The following is a 25,743-nucleotide window of genomic DNA, read 5'->3' as shown; positions in this document are numbered from 1 at the left end:
GGGCGGGTGGTGGTTGGAGTTACCGTTGCTGGCGCGTTGCTGCTTTATTGTGAGCATTTCCACTCCGGAGAGCCTGGCTTTCCTCATGGCGGAGGTGGCACGCGGACAACCCGACAGACTGCAGACACAAACGAGAACACACATACACACACAATGAGCCATAGAGGTTTTATAGACTGTTGAGTTTTTTTACATATAGGGAGAAGAGAAGAAATGCGAAATCAGTGTCATGTTTAAAGGGGAAGTTTGGGAAGTCAAAGAAAGACTTGGAATGGTCAAATGGTCAAGTGGTCAAAATCAAAGCTGGGGCCACGATACCCTGACTAGTAGTCCCAGGTATGGGTCAACCTTTTATAAGACTACATTTCCCATAATGACTGATGAACTTTGTTGTGCAGGCTTTTCTGTTCAGTATTTGTTGCTTTTAAACCCAAGCCGAATTATCCTGGCTATTTTATTCGACTTTAAAAACCTACTGCAGAGATACAGAAGACAAAATACTACTGCTTTCTGAGGCAGAATAGTACTCGAGGGGGAGTCAAGGGGTGCTGCAGCTCAGGAGGTAAAGAGGGTCGTCCACTAACCAGAGGGTCGGTTGTTCGATCCCCAGCTCCTCTAGCCTGCTTTCCCAAGTGTCCATGGGCAAGATACTGAACTCCAAATTGGCAGCTGTGCTGTGTATGAATGATGCGAAAGAGATAAAAGTGCTGCATATAGAAACTCTGTAAGAATGTGAGTGTGAATAGGTGAATGCGACTTGTACTGTAAAGCGATTTAAGTGGTCGATATAAGTGGAAAACTGCTATATAAATACAGTCCATTTGCAATTTAACATTTAAGTGAACCAGTCTTGATGTGAAAAATATAAATGGAATTACCCCTTTAAAGTTTGGTGCTCATGAATTATTGTTCTCATCCTCATCCAGCAGATAGAGAAAGTTACACTTCTTATGTAATTACTGTAATTACTCTGGATTTCTTGCAGAATTAAGGTTAGCACCTTGCCCCATATTTCCTATTATTATATTTCCTGTTTAAAATACCCTGAAGTTCTATATATAAAAGAAACTTTGAATAATTATGCTTGATTATGCCTATTGTAATTTTTTAAACCAAAGATAAATGGTCTGTATTTATAAAGTACTGTTCCAGTCTTGATGACCACTTACAGTACAGTTTTACTATTCACCCACACATTCACACAGTGCATCCATGTGCTCTTTCTACATCACACATCACTCACACACTAGTAGCGCAGATGTCAGGGGCAATTTGGGGTTCAGTATCTTGGCCATGGTTACAAGTGGATCAGGGTAGACTGGGATCGAACCACCGACTTACTAGTAAGTGGACGACAGCTTCTTTAATGAGCGATCGGATCTGACGTGAACAAAACTCTTCTGCCAAAGTTAGAACTATTTCCGTCATTTCATACAACACTTTACTGTCTGAGCTGTTTTTTTGTCAATCTTATATCTGAATCCAAATCTGATGGTAGCTGCTAAATTGTTTGGGTCATTTAATCTGAGCAAACCAAACCCTCATAGTCTTGATGTCGCACATTAGCTGGATTTTGAGAATGAAACATAAAGAGGTTAATTGCAAATTTTGAACGCTGTTTAGTCTTAACATTTCCTAAGAAAAGAGGCTTTAAGGTGAGCACAGAAAACCCTTCTCCCTGCAGATGGATAACATCAGTCTGCACAGCGAAGCTCAGACAGTAGGCATTATTCAGCACTGCAGCCGTGTCCCCTGAACCCACCTCCGATGCGTCAGGAAGCTGCCGCTGACATGACCCGAGCCGTCGCAGCCCGGCGTGGGGCAGGACATGCCCTCCGTCTTGCCAGACTTCCACGTGAACTGGATGCCATTTAGATAACCGTCCTTTTGTCTCTTGGCTGCTATGGGGCATCCGGACGCACTTCTGTGGGACGCGTACTTCCCGGTCACATGTCCCTGACCATCACAACCTGGGACTGGACACCTGGTAAGGAGAGAGAGTGTCTTTTGTTAGCTACTGGACGGATTACAGAGAAACTTGGGGCGGATCCAGGATTTTTGTTTCACTGTCTTCAAAGTTGCAAAATAGGGTGAATATTTCATGGATCTTGATGAAAAAAAACATGCATGTTTAATGAACTGGTATTTATGAGAGTGGACAATTTGGAACAGATCCAAATGAAATAATGATCTATCGTGAATTTTAAAGGTTGTCTCATAACGGCAATGCTGGGCCTTGATAGAGGTATTTGATCTCTGAGTGTCATTTTAGATGTGGTGTTGCTCTGACTCTCCTATTTTGACATATAACTAGTCGCCTTTAATAGTTATGACGGCAATTCAGCCTGAACCTTTTATTGAACACCAACTGTTAATGTCGCAAGATTTCTATATAATGTGTTTAAACTATGTACTTTGTATATGTAACCTAGTGTGGATCTACCTTTTTACACAATTTTTGTATATATTTATTATGATATTTACTATATGTATGTATTTTGGGCAGGTAGCACTGTAGCCTCACAGCAAGAAGGTTCCCAGTCCGAATCCCGGTTCAGCCGGGGTCTTTCTGTGTGGCGTTCTTCATGTTCTCTAAGTGTCTGTGTGGGTTTTGTCCAGGTACTTTGGCTTTCGCCCACATTCCAAAGACATGCAGATTGGGGATTAGGTTGATTGGAAATTCTACATTGTCCATATGTGCGAATGGTTGTTTGTCTCTGTGTGTTGACGTGTCTAGGGTGTACTTCGCCTCACGCCCACTGTCAGCTAGGATAGGCTCCAGACCCCCCCCCCCCCACACACACACAACCCTCAAGAGGACAAACAGTAAAGACAATGGATGGATGGATGGATGGATTTTGTATCGCTGATAACTTGTGATGCATAACATTCATTGGCCAAATAGTTGATTGTTGGTATTTAAGATGGTGTCTCTCTATACTATGCATACTATCCATAGTAACCATAGTAGCCATAATATCTGCCAGAAGTCACACAGCAAATAAATGCTTTGACAGGCGATTTTACGCGAGTGGATTTTCTCTTTTTCTGAACATTCTGTGATATTTTGTAAATCCAGCATACATCTTTTCTGAATGTGCATGTTATTCCCATATTTTTGATTTAATTGTTTATCAGACATCTATTAATTGAACCACAAAAAAAACCCATTCACCTTTTAATGATTTTGGAGACATTCAGTGACCTGCTGTCTATGTGCTACACACCACAGTCTACTACTACTGACGACTGAAACACTACACAGTTGCAAATCTCATTCTTTTTTCTGTTTCCCTCTCCTATCTCTTCTGCTTTGATATAAACAAAGATATGATCGTCTTATTTTAAAGCTGTCCCAGTGGCAGCCTTATCGCACTTTCGGGATGCTGACAGTGCATCAACACCAGTGCTAATCAGATGCAATGAGGCAGTAAATCATTCCAAATGTCACACCAGGCGAAATGGATTTTGGCTAAAGCTAGCGCGGGTTGTCAAAGTAACAGTTCTGTAATATGAAACTGCTGGTTTTAGTTCAGCTTCATGGATTTTTCAGTGCAGAGAAAGATACAGGGGGTCTGATGTGTACTGTACATTTAGATCAGTCATCGATCCAAACATCTTAACCCAGAATGGTCAGAGCAAGTTACATTTCTATCAAACAGTCCCACTTTGTATTTCTGGACCTCCCCCTGTGTCTCTCTCTACAGTCTTAAAGGAGTGTAACATCCATCCATCCGTTGTCTTCTGCTTATCCGAGCTTGGGTCGTGGAGATATCCAGCCAAGTAGGGCATCCCAGACATCCCTCTCCCTAGCCACGCTTTCCAGCCCTTCCTGGGGAATCCTGAGGCGTTGCCAGGTCAGATGGAATATGTAGTCCCTCCAGTGAGGGTCTACCCCGGGTCTCCTCCTGGTCGGGTGTGCCCGGTAATCCACCAAAGGAAGGCGCTCAGGAGGCATCCTGACATGATGCCCGAACCACCTGACCTGACCCCTCTGGATGTCGGAACTCCCCACCTTCTCTAAGCCTGAGCCCACCGACAGAGAAAACTCATTTCAGTTGCTTGTATTCGTGCCCTCGTCCACTATCCAGAGCTTGTGACCATAGGTGATGTTTGGAAAGTAGATCCACCAGTAAATCCAAAGCTTTGCCTTGCAGCTCAGCTCCATCTTCACCTCACCTCTCCGGTACAACGCCCACACTACTGCTGATGCCGCACCGACCTGCCTGTCCATCTCGTGCTCCATCATCTCCTCACTTGTGAACAAGAGGCAGATCTAGAGATACTTTAACTCCTTCATTTGGGGCAGCAACCCGCCCCCTACGCAGAGAGAGAGCAATCTTCCCTTTACCGGTCAACCTCAATAGGATTCCTGGGACAAATTGAGATAATCCACAGTGCATTTCACTGTGTTGGTGCTGAACACTGTTTCTTTTGAGTAATATTCCCTCATAAGTGTTCTTCATCCTTTAGACTAAACTATTTAATTACATCTTCATTTCACAAAGACATAGTCTGTGTGACTCTGCTCTCAAGTGTCATTATTTTTCATACACAAATAGCAAGTCTGAGCCATAATGAAGAGCAGTGACAATGTTTTTATACGCTTTATTTGAGTTCAGACCTCCTTCATGAATTAGATGAGACTTTAAGATGTTACTTGACCTCTGAGATGATATCACAATCAAATCTTCTCTTTACCAGGTTTCAATATTTGGACCCATTTTAAGTATGAAAACATAAAATTCTAAAATCAGCTTCCCACTTGTTTGACCAAATCCACATTCTGTAACACTTAAAGATGATGGATAGGATCGTTATCGGCACCATCACTACAATACTTATTGAACCTCGAAATGTGGTTTGACCTTTTTTATTGTAATTATTTTATTTTGAGTATATATCTACAGAGGGTTAAAATTCAACAAGTTCAGTGAGGGTAATAATTAAATTTGATTTATATAGAGGAGAAGATGTAGGGGAGTGGGGGAGTGGTCCTCAAACAGGGGACTGTGGAACCACGGTTGTCCCTGAAATGATTTTAATATATGTCTAATATCTTTCTAGGACAGTTTTCTTGGGTTGTTCTTTCACATAACTAAGCAGACCCAGAAATATAAAATAGAATAATGAATTATTCCAAGGGACATACATGAGGGGGTCCCCGGAGTATGTTCTATCATGTATGGGGTGACAACCTTTGATGAAGAGAATAGCATAACCTCAAGACTGTGTCTTTAGTATAAGAATATAGAGGGATCATTCCTCACTGCCACAATATTGTTTTCTTAAAACTGTTGTTGGACACTGCCTTTAACATCCTCAACATCTTTTCTGATACTAACGCACTAATCATCAAGATATTTATTTTTTCCAAGAAAACATGGTGAACAGGTGGATTCTCATCTTGGCATCTAATTGCCTCTGAAGCTGGTTATGTATTCAGTCCTGTCCGTTTGTTTGCTGGTTTGTTTGTTTGTAAGAAAGACAATGCAAAAACAACTGCACTGATTATCACAAAACTTGGTGGAAGGATGTGATATGGGTCAGGGATGCGCCAATTCAATTTTGGTGCAGATCCAGATCAGGGGCCGGATCCAGGAATTTCTTTTGACTTTCATTTAGATTGAGAGATGGGGGCGTTTTGCTACATTTTTCTTGATTTCTCAAAGAATAATTCATGAAATTGATGAAAAATTAATCAGGCTATTTAGGGAACTGGTATTTATTTGTGTCTTCAATTAAACATCTGGATCTAGAGAATTTGAATGTGGTTTAATATGGAGACTGCAGGGCATTTGCAGAGGTTCTAGTTTTCTTTCTTTCTCTCTTTGTCCATCACTTTTACTATTTAGAGCAAATGATCAGACATATGCATCGCATCTTAGGCTGCTGTGTAAAGAAAAAACAATCTGTTGAGTTTCTTTCTGTAATATTGTAAGGTCTGTATCATAATTTGCATGTATAAAAACATAAATAAAATTGAAACCTCTGCATTGGACTTAAACAGATGAAAGCATCCCTCCAACATGTTTTCCTGCAGATCTGTGAATCATCCTGGCTGATGACTCATGATGCTCTAGAAAGGTCTTTACATTCTCCCTATTCTCTCTCACCGCTGCGCATTCCCTCATCTTCTCTGAACGCCGGTCGAAACCATCAATGTTTCAGCTACCTGCGCCAGATATCTGCTCACAGTGACATATCAGTGACCTGGGAGCCAAAACCGGCAGACAAAACCCGGCAGAGAGCTGCGCTGTCGAGGGGCCAACCAGTCCGTGCTCTGACAGTACAGAGCGGATGTCGTCCATGCATAATGTCCAGCAGGGAGAGCCTGACGAGAGCCGTGTTGTGGTTCATTCACACCAGAGTGCGAGGTTAGGAAGTGTGTGAAAACGACTGGGGCCGGGGAGTGAGGCTGAACCCAGTGATTCATGTTTTAAACAAGCAACAACCGCCTCCCCCCCCCCCCTCCCAAGGTGTTTGTATTTTTGACTTTTAATGCTCTTTGTTCTATAGATCTGGGATTCTCTTTGGTGAATTTCAATAATTTAATGCCAACGAGCACACTGACAGGGATACCTGCGGCAAACTGTCCTCGGGATCCGACAGAGCGACATGATCGAGAAGCGTGTTGCTGCACCACCGGAGAAATCAATGCAGCTGCAGGGCTGAGGCCCGAGAAGCCCACAGTGGAATTTAGGCAGAGTCCAATCAATCTCTCTCTTTCTCTCTCTCTGCCTCTTTCTCTGCTTCTCTGCTCGGCTCTCTCCGTCTTTTCCTACCTGTGCGCCTGCAGCAGCTCACCAGAGACTGCACCCCCCCGCCCCTCTAAACTACTACAAGCTTGCACTTCTGAAGTTTCCCCCTGCAACCTTTTAGATTCAGGTTGAAACTTTTACACCTCATAGCACATTTGTCTTGTCAGAGCTAATGCTGATTTATTCCTGCTTGCATCAGTGCATGTCAAAGAGCAAGGCACTGTTCTCTCATCCCAACATCAACCCTTTTGGCTTCCAGTTCCCTTGCATCATTTTGAAAACTGGAAAAAGTAAAGTCATGTTATCCTTTTTTCCCCCCCATATTTCACATGGGAGATGTGTGAAGTGAGCTGAGAGCAGTGAGCGGTGTTGGTAGCAGGATGGGAGTTTTTTAAGGGGAGACAGAAGACTGATGATCAGTGTCTGGACTGTACCTGATAGGCTCCTGGTCCTCCTTGTTCTCTTTACTGTGTATGATCTTTATCCCACTTTTCCTGGCCCGCGGACACCCTGAGAGACTGCAGATAAATGACAGTGTTGCCAAGTTGAAGCGCAGGGTACATTTTTGTGTATGTGTATGTGTGTGTGTGTGTGTGGAGAGAGATAGAGGAGGGGAAGTCAAGCAGAAGTAAAGTAACATAAGAACTTTATGTTACAGTATGAGAGACGGAAAAGAGAGGTGTATTGAGAAAAGGGAGGGATAAGTTAATGTGCAGTATGTATGCTGTAGAATGTGTGTGTGTGTGTGTGTCTGTGTGTGTCTGTGTGTACCTTCTGTGTGAGGCGTAGTTGCCAGTGATATGTCCCGAACCATCGCACCCTGGTGTCGGGCACCTGGGGCAGAAAACACAAAAAGGGCTCAGGGTCTACAGCAAAGGTAGAGTGAACACGGGCTTTCCAAAGAGTATATTTTTAATAAATGTATAATGGTTATTAATTTAGTTTATATCACTACAGCAGGTACTAGCATGATTGTCAACCCTGTGAAATACTTGCTGTCTCTTCACCGTCACATTTCGGTGCTTCTGACACTTCTGGATTTTAGCATAAATTAACTTTACAGTTTAAATAAATACGTTCCCCAGAGACACACCCAAAAATTATTTTGAAGGATGCTTATTTTCACAAAACCCATTAAAAGAGCAAAATCAACAGTATTGTATTTCGTCCATTTTTGTTGCTACTGAAAATTAACATCTTGTCTCTCAAACAAAATGAAATATTTTTTACAATATTACTAATATTTTAAAGATATGTTTTACTTTACATTTGGATAATCTTGATTCCCGTAATTTTTCTGATCCAAAGGTTTTTTTATGTCATATTTTATCCATGTAAACTGTGAAATTGTTTATTAGTATCACCTTTTTTTCTCCTCTTTTTCTGTCTCTGTAATTTATCTTGTTTTAAACTCTTCACCCCTCAATAATTTCTTGAGTTTAAGTCCTATCCACTAACATGGAGGATGTGAGTTTATGACCTATACTGCAGCCAGCCACCAGGTGGCGATCAACACACTTTTGGGGACATACTAAAAATAAGTAAAATCTAGAACAATATCAGTCTCTTTTAATGGTTTTCCTTGAACTGTAGTAAATCTCCATATAATTGTAATATATATAACATTATATATTAATATAATATAATGTCTATCCACATTATACTTTACACGACCACTTTTTCCTCTTGTATAAACTGACACTCTTAAGGTTGACCTGACACCAGGCAGGATGTTATCACATACGCACAAATCATACACATATCTGTGAGTCATCTCACGTCTTACTTGAGCTCTTGCGCGTTGTTGGCCAGCATACTTCGAATGCTTTTATCAGCTAAAGGGCAACCTGAGAGACTGAAAAATACACCAGCCGAACATTAGTTTCACCACAGTGACGACACAGCCCCAACCACTGACACACAGAGCAGCCTCTCTCTCTCTCAGCCCGCACTCATCACATCCACATCATGAACCGACACATGCACACAGAAAAACAGCAATCAGGAAATGCAAAATACCCCAAAAACAAAAATGCCATGATGCAAGTGCAGGAAGTTGATTAGAAAAACTTTAACCCTCTGAATATTTGCACTGTAGGACTGAGTGGATATAGAAATCCCCTGCACATGCAGCCATATCAGGGTCCAGAAGTCTGAGACCTCGTTCCCATTCAGACGTGTGGACCCCACTGTACTGAATATCATTCAGTCCTTATCTCGCACTGTAATTCTGCTCTGAATGGTAAATGCTTAGTCTGCACAGCACTCTGGGAAGGGCCTGGAGGACTGAATAACATCAGCTTAGAAGGCTTTACACACACGACCCACTGAGTAGACATTTCATCCCAGGGTTCAGCGTTAAAATGAGCATGTATCCAATCTTTAATTAATTTGGTCCTTCATTTATGATGCAATTGTTTCAGGGACGTCAAGTAGCCAATAGTCAAAGGGCTAACGAACAGGAGAGAGAGAGAGAGAGAGAGAGAGAGAGAGAGAGAGAGAGAGAGAGAGAGAGAGAGAGAGAGAGACATTGGGCCTACAGGTGTTTTGACAGCATATAGTCGAGGTAAGCTGAAAACAATAAAGAGAAATAGACTTAGAATCCACCAGGAGAAAGGCAAGTCACACCTTCGATGTGAGGCAAAATTGCTCGACAAGTGACTTCCATCACAACCCGGTGTGGGACATCTGCCACCGGAAAAATAGACCAATTTATAAGCCCAAAGGGAAGGAGTAGTAAACGTGGAATTTAGAGGAAAAAAAAATCGTCTCTTGATTGTTTGGGTTTTTCATTGTTTCCAGTTTAGCTTCACTGTCTGATTAACATTGTGTTTCCTGAGATCAGCCACACCTCTAAACGGCCTTATATAGACAACTATAGGTTTTTCATTCCTATCATTGTTCAAGAGCATTTAGTTTGAGAGCAGAACTTGTTGATTTCTCGTTCAGATTCTAGAATGCTTTCAATCGAAACCTTGCGCTTGCACTCAAATAGTCACTGCTGTGCATAGATGTGCTCTGCTGGTGCTCAAACCTTACGCTTACAATCAGATTTCCTGTGCTCCAATGCCAGGTGTGGTGATGACGTCGGAAATTGCCCCGTCCTCGTTTTGGTTAGTTTTACTGTTGGTACTTTTCACATAAAATACAGGGGGGAAGAAACCGGGTGGCGTCTGTTTTGTTTTTATGTTTGCTTGTAACAATGTTCCCATAACGTTCACCAACAGGAAGCTGGTGTAAGCAATGGAGGGTGGGAGAGCACGAAACCAGTTAAAGAAACCCCCAGTTTATTGGATTCTCAAAGACGAAGACAATTTCCCTTGTCAAGACTATTGCTGGCACTCTATTGGTTGGGGAATTTTGACAGACTTGGTGCACAAAAAGGAGATGTTTCACGTGCGCACAGAAGCCGCGTGTATGTGAGGAGAAGAGCTGCAAGCACACAGTTTGAGCACAAGCAGAGAAGATCTAAGCACAAGCAGGGGTTATTTGAGTGTGAACGCAGCATTTTAAAATCTGACCTCAAACTGAAAGATCACACTCTTGAATAAAGATAGGTTAAAAAAAACATAGACAACTAGTGTTTGCGAGAGCATTAAAAAACAGTGTGGGGGGGGGGGGGGGGTACTACAATAAAGTCATCAGTGGGAGCTGCGAGCTCTAAGATCAGTGTGGACAAATGGATAAAGCCGCCAAATCAAAGTCATATAGCAAGCCACTGGCAGCAGCACAGGATGGAGGGAGGGTGGGGGGGTTATCTGAGGATAACTATAATACAAAGAAGGATGAAAACAAAAGAAAGGTAAAAAAAAAAATATGGAGGGGTGGTGGTGAGGGGGGTGTTGAAGGGGAGCAGAGCTTGAGTGGGGGGAGAAGCAAGTTGTGGTCGAGTGGATGATGGCAGGGATTTCTGATGCGTTGGGTTAGAGTAGGAGAGAGGGCGGGGGGCGCTCTTACGTTATCAGGTCCTTCTTACTCTCCTTGCACTGGATGTACTTGGGCTTGGGGCTGGGCATGTTCACGTCGGTGGTGTAGGAGCCGTCGTCCAGCAGGTCGTGGAAGGGGTCCAGGTCGTCCGGCTGAGGGTGAGAGGGGAGGCAGGGGGAGGGGAGAGGGAAGAGGGGAGGAGGGAGGAGAGAGACATAGAGGGATTTTCAGTCTGTCATAGTATATTTTCAAGAAATCATGCTTGTGTGCATAAAAAACTAAAAACATATGCACTCTACAGTATGTATGTTGGAATGCAATTTCTTCATTTGCACAGGATAAAAACTCTTTGCCTCTGCCTCTCTCTCTCTGTCTCTCTCTCTCTCTCTCTCACACACACACACACACACACACACACACACACACACACACACACACACACACACACACACACACACACACACACACACACACACACACACACCTGTCAGCCCACAGAGTATAGTCAATTTGAATGCTAATGGTAGAGCCTGTATGAATATTGCACCTCACCTGTCAGTCTAACAGAGGCAGAAAATAGAATCCCTGAGAGGAAATAATGACTCAATGCCAAACGAACAGCGTGTGTGGTGTTTGTGTCACACAATGGGAACTTGTCCTCCTTACGGGGACAAAAATCAAGTCCACATTGTAAATCATCAAAATTTAAAGTGAAGACATGTTTTATGGTTAGGTTTAAGGTTAGGGTGAGTCTCCAATGTAAGTCAATGTAATCTCTTCTGAAGTCATGGAGACATGACTGTGTGTGTGTGTGTGTGTGTATATTTTCAGACCATTGTTCTGTGCGTACAAATCATTCAGGGAGTCGGCCCGGGTGTATTCTTGAAATGCACCGCTCCGCCACTAGATGGTACTGTGGTGCAGCGTCAGGCCGCCGCCGCTGCTGCCTCGTGTCAGCGTGGGGCTGTGCTTTGTCTGCAGTGCACACAGCCAGGGCAAACTGGCTGTTGATGCAAATCCTCTTTCCCTTTCTTCCACGCTCGCAGTGTGTATATACAGTAATGCCCGCAGAGAGAGAGAAGGGGCCAGATACGGCCCAAATTATCCCGCACTCAAGCTGTCTCGGCGTGTGTGTGATGCTGGGTCAGCCAGCGAGCTCCTCCAATTAAAGGGAGCGTTGGGCTGAGAGGCTGACAGGAAGGAGAACGACACATGCATACATACAGGGATGCAGAGCAAAAAGTAGGCTAGGGATGAAACTCCCACACACACACACAGACACACTCCCAAAGAGACGCGGGTACAGACATGCACACACTCGTATGAATATTCACATCTCACACGCACAGCATCAGAGGCACATGTACTGTACATGCAAGCGCCTCCACACACCGACAGGCGCGCCCAGCAGTGCTGCATTGATTTCCAGCAGCTCTTTGATGAGATGAGCCATTCCGATTCCCTCCCAAGGTGCTGCTTTGCATAATTCATTTTGGAGAGGAGCGAAATGTAAAAAACAGAAAGCCGGCATGCGGGGCGCGCGATACAAACAGAGCTGCTACCTCTGTGCATGGCAATGCTGACATCAATTAACACGCAGATTCATTAGGTCTCCCTCAAAACAAAAAGAAAAAGAAATCCCTAATATGACTTTCTAATGACTGCAAATGTAACAGTGAGTCAGACGGCAGGCAGGAAACCTAGAAGACGATCAGATGGCAAGGCAAATGTTTGACTTGGAGACACTGTGTTGAATCAGTGGTTTGGAGGGAGATAATTTGGGCCCAGACACATGGAGGAGGCAGAATGAGCGACGCATGCCAACTGTACGGTCTATCAGCTCCGAACAGCACAAACTAGCACACAGGATACAACTGTTAATAGTTACAAGTGCAGTGCCCGTTGTAAACCTGTCTGTTTGTAATGTTCTGTTCTCCTGGCCTGTGTTAATGCTCCCGAGCGGCTTCAGAATTATTTATTAGTGAATCATCCTCAAACACTTCTACAATATACTGTCCCTTTGTGTTGCTTGTGTGCTGAACGTTGCGTGATGTGCTTTTTATAAACAGTCTATGATGCAGAACTCAAAACTTTGTGTTCATCCTACCTTGTTTATCTGCAATGAAGATTTTATAGTCTGTGTTTTACATAAAATCAAACTGAATTTGCTTTAATTGTTGTTCACATGTATGGCACTTTGAATGATTTACTGTTCATTTTTAATACATTGCGTGTCGGCTATTTCAAAGGCTTGTTCAGCAATTGACACCAAGACCCAAATTCACATCTTTTCAAAATAAAAGCTCTATAATTCACCTCGATATAAAGCCTGACATTGTGCTTTTACTCCGAAGACAAATTGCCAAACAGGAATTGATTATATGAATGTTGCTGCCATGACGAGATCACCCTTGAATGTGTGTGTTTGTCCGATATGGTGAAACACAAATAATCAGATAATCAACATGTTCTGTCAGGATAGATACTATTGGCCGCGGGCTGCCAGTTGTCGACCGCTGCTGTAGTTTATCCGAGGATGTAGAGGAAGACATGTTCAGCTCTGCCCACAGACTGAGGGCACACTTCCCCCCCGACTGACAAAGAACGCTGATTTATTCATATTTTATCAATATTGAAGTATCGTGTGTCCAAATCGCACCAGATTTGACACTGCACCTCACTGGGCCTTTAACAATACAAATAACAAGAGTAGGATCTACCTTCTAATTCCACAAACGTCTTGTTTATAATTTTCACAAGCATTAGCCCCTTAATTTCTAATCCCCCTGTCTAATTCTTCTTTTTATCATTTAACTTCAACCGATCATGAACCTGTGGGTTTAGCTGATCAAAAGTAAAATACTTGTGTAATGATAAAATGTGGAATTCTGCTTCGCAAAACACACGTTCAGGCATCAACAGTCTTTCCTAAGCAGGAAACGGCACACAGCATGATTTCTAATGTATCTGTCCACAAACCAGACAGCAGTGGTTCATATGTATTTACAGCACTGTCCTTGTCATTTCCAACTCTTTACCTCTTTCTCGTCCTCATCTATGTGTTTGATCTTGGTGTAGTCTACTGGCAGGTCCCAGCAGTCAGCGGCATCCCCCATGCCGTAGCAGCGGGAGCCCAGCAGGGCCGCTTGCCTCTGGGGGGACATCGGCTCTAGAGGGGTGAGCACAGAGTCCCCTCCAGCACCACCTCCACCAGCACGGCCGCACAGACGCTTGCTCATACTCAGGTCCAACGTACCGTTCTCATCAACGTCTAGACCGGGACTCTGGAGGGTGTGTGTGTGGATGTGGTTTTTGTGCATGTGTGTGTGAGGTGAAGTCAGGTGAGTGTGCGTGGAGGAGATGGTTTCAGTAAGATGATTATGAGGAAGGGGTAAAAGGATGCAGGAGGTAGGGATGGAGAGAGGGTGATAAAAAGAGAGAGAGAGTTTCTGATTAAATTGCAGTCAAACATACTCATACTCTAGGATCAGAGCTGGGGAAAACAGCAGCTGAGTGCACGGCGAATATATAGAAAGACATGAAAAGTGACTCTGATTTGCAGTCAGGATGCTCACTTTTGAACTTTTCAGATGTCTGGAAAAGATGGATCAGGAACACTTGCAGTTCAAATATCTGAAACAATATTCCAACTTCTTTTTTCTTTTTTTGCCCAAGTCTGTCGAGCATGCAACATCAGACACTTGCAGTGTACGGTAACAAGGGAGCAAAGAGAAGAAGAAGAGGTCATCAGTGCTGCAGGACGAGTGCATCCCTCTGTGAACCCCTCCTCTCTCCGTCTCTCTCTCTCTCTCCTTCCATCCCACTGTAGTCTGTACTGTGCAGATATAGGAGGACGTGTGCGTGTGTGTGCATGACTTTGTGTGTGTGCGTGTGCGTGTGTGTGTGTGTGTGTGTATGTGTGTGTGTGTGTGCATGTGTGTACATGACTTTGGGTGTGTGTTTGTACGTGCATGTCTTTGTGTGTTTGTGTGTGTGTGTGTTTGTGTGAGCCTAATGTGAGCGGACGCAAGCGTGGAGGGGGCAGGGGCTGAGGCTTAGGGGCGGGGTTGAGAGCAGTGACTCCAATGAGCAATGTTATCACATGTATTTTGTTCATGTTTATCATATTCATCACGTCACCTTAAATCACTGAGCAATATTCAGATTATGTATCATACTTATATCTATATCACTGTATAGCTATTATATGCCCTTTGCGCCCTTGTTATCTAGACTTGTGTTTAGTTATATTTTGATGTCGAACTTTATTTTATACTTCTTTTGCTTATAATTACACATCCATTATATAGTCAATTTTTTTATATATCTTTATAGAATTTCTATAATTATTCGTATATTTTCCATCAATGCTGCGCAGAGTGGGTTTGGTGGGGGCCTCAGAGAGCTGGTGGTGTCTGGACGGAGACGGGCCTTTAGCACACACACTGCAGCTGCCCTGAAGGTTTGGGGGTTTTGCCAAATATCACTTTCTCTCAGAGTCCATTTATTTTGGGTGACCCCCTCCGCATAAACTAACTTCTCGCCAACTGCACCCAGACTGCCCTTATGTTAGGAGGTAGCCTGGCAGATCGGAGGATTGGAAATCCTCTTCGGCATCGTCACCATCATTGTGGCTCATCTCTCTTGGTCACCTGGCTGCACTAGAACGATCATCAGACAGGCTGCTGGATAAGGTGGAGGACTGTGACTGGAAATGGGGGCTGTGCCACTTTTATATTTCAGGCACTTATGGTGCTTTCAGCTCATAAAAATATCCTTTATAAATAAAGGTTATTTTATATATATGTGTGGCATGTTGATGTATATATTAGTTTTTCTTCTTTCTATGGATGTATATGTTCAGTATATGTGTTTATATTTTTTCTTTTACCTCGTTCTGGATGGGTAATCTTTTTCTTTCTTCACCATTACCTGTCAATTTGTGAAGATTTGATCTGTTGTGAAAAAATTATAAACTACTGATTGTAATTTGTATATTTTTCTTTGTGAAATATATCAGAGACAATGTGATTTGAGGATGACACTTTTGCAATTTTGTAGAATTTTTCTGGAATTTAATTGAAAAATGTAACTACACTGCTGTGAACCCCAAAACCCCTGAGGCAAAACTCTGCTGTGTGCTGTGGGACTCATCCAATGACACCGGCTTCTCACTCATGCGCTCGCTTTATCTCCTGATGTTTGTATCATTATATCGATGCACACATTTGTTTTTTCTTAATCCAGATCTGGCACATACTGTCAAAGGATCCCAGACCTTCAGTTACTTACATATCTGTAAGTATGTACATGTGTTTATGACCTGGCTCTCATTAATATCCCCCCTCTCCCTTATTTCCCATCTCCCCATCTCGTCCTCCCTGCTCCTTTCACTCCCCTTCACGAGTAGGAACGCACGCTCTAACGCTCATTCCACCCGACAGTGTCCCTGGGGGTGGATTCTCCTGGTGTCTGAAGCCAAAAACCTCTGTGACGCACGCTGACTCAAAATGCACGGGGGTGATATTCGGACTGGGCGATGAATACTGCAAGAATTGTGGCTTAACAGAGGACTTAAAAATAGAAGAGGAGGAAGAAGAAGAAGAAGAAGAAGAAGAAGAAGAAGAAGAAGAAGAAAAACACGAATACTGTTAGGTCATTAGTCTGGTGAGAAACATAACTCAGGGTGAGATATAGGTACGATAAAGGTAAAATAAGAAGAAAGAAACCGTGGAATCATGCTACACAGACGAACATGGAGAGGATGGGCCGCTCGAACAAACAAGGGCTGAATGAGTCCGACAAAAAAATCGGTGTTTGCATCTTTCCACGATGTATGTATCAAAAACACACTCACTATTAAATCCACTCTTAACATTCAACTGTAGAATGTAGAATGTATGATAATTAGAATTGATTAGAATGTAGTTATTCTACATTGATTAGAATGTAGAGTAACTGGCCTCAGAAATGGAGAGAAGCAGGCAAAAGGATGAGTAGAGAACGAGTCTGTGTTATGTATTAGGTGAAGTCGCTGAGGAATACGCCGGCACGCGTTGCCGTGACTCGTCTCGTCCTTGCCAACGTGCCCGGCGGACTGCCCTTCTCCTTGTCAGCCATTGTACTGTATGTCACCATCCAATTAACGTGACCCACCCCTTCATATCGAATTAACAAGGGTGATATGTGAGGAAACGTACCCCCCCCATCCACCTCCTTCATTAGAGACCCACCCCCTTCCCGCTCTGACACCTCGGCAACCCCCTGACCCCGGTTGCCATGACGATGCTGTGAGGATAGAGGGTCAGGAGAGGGTCCCCTGATTCTCGTACCGACGCATTACTTCCGCTCACCTATTTCCAGGTCTTAAAATAAAACCGGCGTTGTGTCCTGTCGTCCTCTCTGGCCTTTTCCCTGCTCCTCGTGTCTAATGTCCGTGTCTCTCTCTGCTCCTCCTCCTCTTCCTCCTTTTCCAACTTACCAAACATTCAAGGCTGCCTGTATGTTTTTTTGACAACTTGCTGACACCAGGATTATCTTATTTTGACTAAATGTTAGGACGTCCTTGGAATCGATCTCAGCTTTGCTCAAATACACAAAAATTATCCAAAGCTCTGGGGTTAATACGTTGTCCTTGTCAACCTACATTCAACATCTTTTCATTACATTTTTAAAGGTACAAATCAAACTTTTAGTGTCATCAATCTACAGTTTGAATGGACTGTAAATCTCAGGCATCTCTGTATTTTTTTTTTTTTTTTTAAACTGCTCATCAGAAAGGTCACGGTATCTAACTGACGATCCAAGGATGTGCAATGTCGACTGAGGAGATGCTTTGAATAAGCAGTTTCCAAAGAAAACTAAACTAAAGTTAAATGATCAACATTAACACGGTGCAACCATCCAACTGAGGGCTCTATGACATCACTGTTGTGTCATGGTCGTGTCCGAGGGATTTGACAGCAGCTGTGTATCAACTTCGCCCGAAAGCTTGAGTATCACGCTTCAACTTAACTGAACATCTAAAAGGTACAAGTGTACAACTGCAGCTCCGTTGCTATAGGCGACAGCAGTGTGCTGGTGACGCCGATCAAGGAAATCCTCCATAGACAAGACCGTCTCATTTCGGTTCGCACGCAAAGGAGGCGTTCTCCATTGGCCGCATAGACTACGTCGTCCCAAAGGAGTCCCTGAATTGGGACAAGGATCAGTCTCCTTTATTAAATAAATGCGATTAATTTCAGTCTTTCCATCAATGAACCTATCAATAAATCCAATGAGTAGACTGAGAGAAAGAGAAGCGAGCAGATAGACAGCCTGGAAAAACCACGAGAATGTACGAGTGTGTGTGTGTGAAGTTTCATTCAGAGAGAAAGGAACAGCGTGTGCCGTAAGGTGTTAGATGAAAGAAGAAGAAGAAGAAATATCCTGATCTGAAATTCTGATCTGAAATCTGAAGTTTCCTGTCTTCCCGTTGTGCCCCGACAGCATCCTGCCCTTCTAGCCCCCAAAGCACGAGAAGGACACACAATGAACTGAGATAGGACCAGAGCAGGGCCGCTTCAGGCATTTGTTGCTTTTCTTTCCTTTTCCTCCTTTCTTTCCTCCTCTCCTCCGCCGTCAACATTAGCATTGAGCCAGCATTAGCCCTCTGCTGCATGAGCGCTCTCTCTCTCTCTCTCTTTCTGGCCCCTATTTCCCCGCTCAGCATCTGGATGCAGATAACACAGTAACACCGTCCCCTTATCTCCTCAGAAATGACACGCTGGGCTCATGCCGTGTCAAACGGCGCTTCGTCCTGCTCCTATCTGATCCCTAGACAGAAAATAAAAAACTGCCCCGCTGAGCCCCGAGTGTAAGACACAGCCTTGGATCTTTAATGGAATCTCTGTGTGAGTGTGTTTATGTGTACCTGTGGTGTGCTCATCTGAAATCTCCCTATCCTTGACAGTGTTCGCTGCCAACATCAGGATAATGAAGCCCAGATAAAATCTGTCAGTGTTTTTTTTTCTTTGTGTGGCTACAGTATGAGGACAGTCTTACACAGTAAACACTCATGTGTCATTTGAGGCAATATTTTTTCTTTAGCTTCCACCAAAACATGAGTTGATCTCATTTCACATTTACGTCATGACAGTCATTCCAGTGTCCCGCCTCCTACCTGCGAGCACAGGTCCTGTGGCTTCCCCCCCATGCTGTGGGGCATCTCCCTGCAGCGTGTGGACAGGTTGAGGATGGCCGTGGCCGCCATGTGGGCGGCCTCCATGTCGTGGCTGTAGTCAAAGCTGCTCTTGCTGCACGTGCTGCTGGCGCTGCTGCCCCCGCCGCCTCCCGCACCCCCTCCGCCGCCGCCACCACAGCTCAGGCTGCTGCTGCTGCTGCTGGGAGCGTAGGTGCTGGTGGTGCTGCTGGCCGAACTGGAGTTTTTGCAGTAGCGTTTGGCTGCGGGACCAATGGAGAATTTCAATAGAGAGAAATATTATTGGTTAGGGTTAGTCAAGGAGTACCAAAGGTTAAAAAAATGCAATAAATAGTTTTTACATTTAATGGCACAATAACCATATGGTATCATACAATATACTTATATCTGCTAATATCTCCTCACGCAGCACTAGGTGAATGTTGTGTGTGTGGGCTTGGAAAAAAACTGGTTAAAATACCCTGTATTTGGGAAAGAATGCTGGACCACCCGAACATCACAACATTGTTCCAGCCAATCAGCAACAAGGGTATTCATGCACAGGAGGAGTGTGTAAAGATCACCTGTTACAACCACCGCTACTGTTTCAGAAGGTAACAACTTCTGTTCGCCACTGGAAACGCTACTTTCTTTCAAAGTGCTTAATCACCAAAGACCACTGCTAACCCAAAGTAGATAATGAATTAACAAAAGGTTGAAGACCCGCATGACCATCGTTGAGCCGTTTCAACAGGAGTTGCCCCCGGACCATGCAGTGGGCTGTGGTGACCACACACCGGTTCATAACATCCTCCCGAGTCACTTAACCCGGTGGTCCAGAGGTAACGGTTCATCAGTGTCTGACTGTCTGCTTCTCCAAGGGCAACACACAACACACATACACCATCGTGGCTGATTCTGGTTGTTGAACATATCGTTTGTATAAATACAGATAGTGTATTTGTCTATAGATATACTCATTTTTGTTGTGGCTCAGTGGTGCACCTTGGCTACACGCGTGCATGAAAGTGGGGGGTGTAGCTCCTGAGGGAGCAGTGAAGAAAGGGCTGTGTTTGTTTTCGGATATCAACAGTCGTTCCCCAGAATCATTAACTCCACCTTTAAAGGTGAGTTATTTTGGCTTAGGTAGGTTTGACATACGTAATAAAAGATTAGGATTTTCCCTGCCAAACCTTTTTATTTCTTTGATACTTAAATCATAGCTTTGTACTTAAAATATGGTTTATTAGGTTTGGTATCATTAATGACACTCTGTTCCAAAAGCAACATAACGTGACGCAGCAATCAAAGGATTTCACAAAATATTCTTGTGACCCTGAGAAATTTATGCTTAAGACTTCAGCTAAAAGGAATGTGAACTCCACACACTTGTGAATACAAAAGGGACATTCAACATGGGAGAAATGAAAATAAAGATTTGTCACGGTAATGTCATAGCAGTGGAAATTTTGCTCAGATGTAGTACCGTCGTATCCTTTCGGCGAGGTGTCCCTTTGTCCGTGCACCTTGGGCGCGATGGCCCGCTTCCCGTACACCTGGTGGTTGCTGCTTCCGTCGAAGGCGCTGTAGTCGAAGCTGGTCTTGGAGTACTTCTCCAGCTCCTTGGCCAGGTTGGAGCGGGGCGTGCTGGTGGAGACATTGTTCTTGTAACCATACTGTGGATAGTCCAGTTGTTTGACAAAGCACATAGGCCTGGAAAATAAATGACGAGGGGGTGGAAGTTGGACTGAGGCAGTCAACATTGCCCAGGGGGAAGGAGGGGGAACTTGGTGGGTTTGGGTAAAATAAGAAAAAATGGGCGGATGCAGGGGGAAGGGGCAGACTGTCACGGTTAGACTTGGGGATAAAAATGTCAAGGACAATGCTGGCAGATGAAGGGGGGGGGCGTGCAGGACATGTGGTAGCGTGGATGATTTCCTCCTTTTCCATGAAAAAACACAACCCTCTACCACTGTTTTTTTTTCGTGCATAGTAAATAGGAAACAGGAAAATGTAATTTCCACATCTTTGATTCATTTTGCTTCTGATTTACTTTTTCTTTTGATTTGATTTACAGGCTTAGAAATGACCTGGAAAACTGAGATGTGTGATCTAATGCTGTTGATGTTTGGTTGGATATAAATATAAAATGTACAATTACTTAAAACTTTTCATGATAATATTTGATGACTATCAAAGTAAACCTCATTCAAAATGCTCTTACCTTTTCTATGATACATGTGCTACTTATTTTTATAATCTAATAAAGCGATTTGCCTTTGATAGTGAGCAGGGAAATGAAGATGCAACGTATTCTCAGGAGACAGGAGAACAAGCGTAAAAAAAAAAAAAAACGGGGCAGACTTAAAATATCAATAAAAAAAATAAAAAAAAAGATATACCAACATGGCTGAAAAACAGGTCTTCAAGTATTTTATTGTGTTTACGTCTTGACACAAAATCCATATTTGCTCGCCCTATATATGATGTGGAAATAAAGCGAAGAGTGAACACTACCTTAAGACTCGGTCGGAGGCCTGGTTGGGTTTGGGGCCGTCACAGCTCTGGTGCTTCTCCTGGGCTTTGGCCAGCTTCTCGGCTGCAGCGATGGGACATCCGGACAGACTGAAAAAATGAGGAGGACTGTCTTAAGTGGCGCTGCAGACTGTGCGTGTTAGACACATTTTTTTTTTAGAGGTGAAAATATCACATTGAATGCATGTGCTGTAAAGTGTCAGACGGTGAGCAGCAGTCAGTCCACATCTGTCTGTCGGCCAATGTTGACCAGTTTGAGAGTAACCTGACTCTAGTTCAGAAAGTCTTAGTGCTTAAAATGCTAAATCATTCATTTACTCTTAACACTTTAAATAACAACACAATCGACAACAGCTTGCAGGTTTCCGGCTGAGCAGCTTGAAATAATTCTCAGAATAGATATTCCCATATGGACAAATGTGCATTTCTATGTGCATCTAGATTCCTTTCAAACGCACGGTGATAATTAACACACACACAAACAAACACACACACAAACATGCAGTCTCTCAATAGTTGTGAGGACACTCATTTACATAATGCATTCCACAGCCCCTTACCCTAACCATCACAACTAAATGCCTAACCCTTACCCGAAACCGAATTCTAACCATAACCTTAAAACCAAGTCTTCACCCTCAAACAGCCCATTGGATTTGTGAGGACCAGAGAAAAATGTCCTCACAACGTGAACATTTCCTCACAATGATGGTATTGAACCAAACTATAGACAGACATGTGCACACACGTCTCCATGACTTCAGAGGACAATACCTTGACTAAGATTGATTTCCTTGAGACTTACTCACACCTTAGGTTCTCCTTGACTAACCGTAACCATAACAAAAGCTTACCTTATCCTAAACCTAACCTTAACCAAAGCTAACCTAACCTTAACTCTGACCTAACCTTCACCTAACCCTAACCTTAACCTACAGCTAAACCTAACCTTAACCTCAACCAAAAGCTTAGCCTTAACCAAAACCAAAGCTATCCCCAACACACACACATGGACACTTGTAGTGCGTATCCAGTGGAATTCAGAGCTGTAAAAAAACTTCCTTGTGACAATTAACTGACCAAATGTGACAAAAGTTCATGTTGTTATCCTTAACCCCCATTATTCTCCATCCTGTCTGTCAACTGTAGTGTGTCGGGGCCACGGTGAAAAAGATGATCTTTGACAATGGCCTGCAGCCAGTGTGGAGCACCTGTCATCAGACGTGCATGAATGTGTGCAGGGATGAGAGTGTGCATCAGGCTGGGGGTAGGACGAGCGAGTATATGGAGGTTTATATCGGCGCTTTGAAGTGAAAGTGAAAGTTTACGGTGTGTGTCCATGATCGCGTCTATTTCGCGCTGCGCACTCGTGTCACTTGAGCGCAGCATGGAGGCACTCCGGTCTTTCCAGGTCTGCACCTCTCCTGTCCCCCCGGCTGAGTGGCAGGAGAGGTGCTAATGGCTGCTGCTACGCCCAACTCCCCGAACATCTGCTCCGGGTGACACTCCTCTTTCACTGTCCCCTCACCACGTCTGACAGCACTGGCACGAGCGCCCTGCTATTTCAGTTTCTCCCTCCAAACCTGCACCTGATAGATGCCATTTTTTTTGCCATGAGCTGATGAATGATTTATGCCGTGGTAGGTGTGAATTGCTGCATTCCAATCAGGCTCTGTTAAACTGTGGCATTATTGAGCAGCTGAACGGCTTCACTTAGTTCCAACATTATTAAAAATATTGTACACATGCAGACTGAAACACACACAAACACACACACACGTCTCCATGACATCAGAGGACATTACAATGATTTCATGAAAGACTTATTCATACGTTAACCAAAGTTATAACTTGCCTAACCCTAACCTTAACCTTAACCTAAACTTTAACCTAAACCCAACCTAACCATAAAACATGTCTTCACCTTTAAATTGAATGATTAAAGTTAACAGGATTTTTGTCCCCATTGGGCTGACAAGTCCCCATGAATGTGACTCTGCAAACAGATTTAGGTCCCCACAACATGAGTAACCTGGACACACACACACACACACACACACACACACACACACACACACACACACACACACACACACACACACACACACACACACACACACACACACACACACACACACACACACACACACAATGTGTTGAACAAACAAAAATAAATTAGAATAGACAAAAACAAAACATCAGCAACAGCAGCTCAACAAAAAAATGAACCAAGTTCCATAAAGAAAAGGAGGATGCAACATGGACAGTGCCAGTTTCATGTAGGCAGACTGTCACTTACCTTCGATGGGAGTTTCTGTTGCTATTGACATGGCCGCGTCCCGTGCAGCCAGGCGTAGGACACTTAAGAACATTCTCATACATTGCCACAACTTCAGGCAGACAGGAGATAGGAGTGAAAGACAGGGAAGGTTAGGAGCCCCTTACAATCAAGCTCTATTAGTATGTGAGGAGCTTGGCATTATAAACATCATTAAGAAATGGGCCTGTGTGAACCCAAATGACCTCTTCTTCATTTTAATGAACACTAGTTTGAAAGGGCAGGCAAGGTTTCCCACCATATTGCTTCCACTTATCCTGCCCTTTCAAATTAGTATTCATGGAATAGCGACAGTCATGAATAAAAAGATGTCATTTAAGTTTAACAGGACAAAGCCGGCGAGAGACAGAGATGGAGGGGAAATTTTTTGGGCATGCAGCGAGCGGAGAGCGACCAACAGCCAGCAATCATGCAAAACACAAGCCTCGAAATCAATGGGGGAAGCAGACAGATGGAACACAGCTTCTTGATAGAGTGTGCTTTGTTATCATCTGCACGTTGTTAGGGTAGAGAGCGCAGTCTTCAATACCATTTACCATTAAAACAGTCCATAACTGTCCCAGATCCCCTCGGCAACCCGCCAATTAGATTAATGATCTATGGATGTCCGAGAGGAGCTGTTGGAGGGGGCGCGTGGAAAGGGTCGTCTCGATGCCAGTGGCACACGGGGCCAAACCCCATCGGCAGTAGCTTCATCATTATCACCCCCTTAAACTTTAACCCCTCATCATCCTCCTCTCCCTTACATACTAATTGGTATTCGGCGCAGGTAATTGGACAAAGCCTGCCACCTCAACATGCCACAAGCCAATGCATTATGCATATCCCACTTCCACCCTGCCCTCTGCTTAGAGACCGGCAGAATGGAAAGAAATAAAAGCACTGGGCCTGAATCAGACAGCACAGGTAGAACTGCAGGGATGTAGCATAGTAATGCGGGAACCAGGAAGTAATGTGGCGCTAAACTCTTTTAATATTGCAACGGTAAACCACTTTGAGGACAAAACATGTACTCTGAGATGAAACAGTTCTAATATTCTACAGGAGGGAGCTACAGCGAGCACAGGAATGTGATTTAATGTATTTCAGATATAATTTAATCGTCATTTTTCACATTTCCCAAGGAAGAGTCGTGGCCACACTGCGTGATTTCCCAATTAAATGAAGCCATTAATAATACATTGTCCATTCAGGCCAGAAAAAGTGTTAATAGGGGATCGAGAGTTTCCCACAGCGGAGTCCGCCCTGCAGGTGTTCCCACATCTGACATGTGCTTCAAAGTGGTGAAGCAGGGGCCATCACTGAAGGAAACATGGTGAATGGCGGCTTAATGACTGACAATGTGGACACCTACTTTAATTCAATGTTTTTTTGGTATCATCTATGTTTCCTTTATCCTTTTGTTGTATTATTTCATTTCCTGTCTTTGGTTTTTATTTGTGCTCTTCATAAAGCACTTTGTATTATCATTGTTGTTATTAGTACTGAAGCATGCCACTGTCTTGAAGGTGATGCCACAAAACTTCTGGTCCATTAGTGGTATCATTTCCCCCAAAAAAGTCAGCCCAATCAACACGAGTGAAGAACAGGAGGAGGAACACGGACATCATATTCCAAAATCTCCAGTGACAATCAATTCAAGCCCTTTTCTGAATTCCATTTTGGGACTCCAGTCAAGGTCACCCGCACATCTCTGGGAGACAAGTGTATCTCAGGTTAGGGACTTCTCTGCAAGCAGGGGCCTCCACAGAACAAGAGTCATCAGCGACACTGCTGGTCTTTACAAGCCTCGCTTTAATGATAACTAATTTCTTTGCCATTATTAAAACCCCTCTTTTATGTTGATTGCAGTCTGGGTCGTGGCAGATCATAACTTGATTTTCACACTGCGGTTAATGAATCGTGTAAAAGGGGCTTTTATTGAGAAGTTTGCACAAGGTGAATGAGACTAAATAGCCAGGGTGAATTCTCGGCAGGGGAAGCTCACTACTCAGTCAAAGCGA

The 25,743-nt window shown here is 43.7% G+C and overlaps 1 protein-coding gene across 3 annotated transcripts in view; it reads right to left on the bottom strand.

Moving 5' to 3' along the window:
- Positions 1-25,743, bottom strand: part of myt1lb (myelin transcription factor 1-like, b) — a 112,612-nt gene that overhangs the window by 6,387 nt on the left and 80,482 nt on the right. For all 3 annotated transcript variants that reach the window (XM_034576987.1, XM_034576989.1, XM_034576988.1), the window contains 11 exons: positions 23,702-23,792; positions 21,385-21,492; positions 20,354-20,580; positions 18,850-19,130; positions 13,727-13,972; positions 10,719-10,840; positions 8,548-8,616; positions 7,533-7,595; positions 7,196-7,279; positions 1,763-1,984; positions 24-118 (listed from right to left, as the gene is read on the bottom strand). In XM_034576987.1, coding sequence (XP_034432878.1) covers positions 24-118; positions 1,763-1,984; positions 7,196-7,279; positions 7,533-7,595; positions 8,548-8,616; positions 10,719-10,840; positions 13,727-13,972; positions 18,850-19,130; positions 20,354-20,580; positions 21,385-21,492; positions 23,702-23,792 — 1,608 coding nt within the window. The remainder of the gene's footprint in view (positions 1-23; positions 119-1,762; positions 1,985-7,195; positions 7,280-7,532; positions 7,596-8,547; positions 8,617-10,718; positions 10,841-13,726; positions 13,973-18,849; positions 19,131-20,353; positions 20,581-21,384; positions 21,493-23,701; positions 23,793-25,743) is intronic.

The sequence above is a fragment of the Hippoglossus hippoglossus genome, chromosome 22 (genome assembly GCF_009819705.1).
Source record: "Hippoglossus hippoglossus isolate fHipHip1 chromosome 22, fHipHip1.pri, whole genome shotgun sequence".
NCBI classification, from domain to species: domain Eukaryota; kingdom Metazoa; phylum Chordata; class Actinopteri; order Pleuronectiformes; family Pleuronectidae; genus Hippoglossus; species Hippoglossus hippoglossus.
The sequence above is the reverse complement of the archived record's forward strand: the minus strand, read 5'-3'. Positions and strand labels throughout refer to the sequence as shown.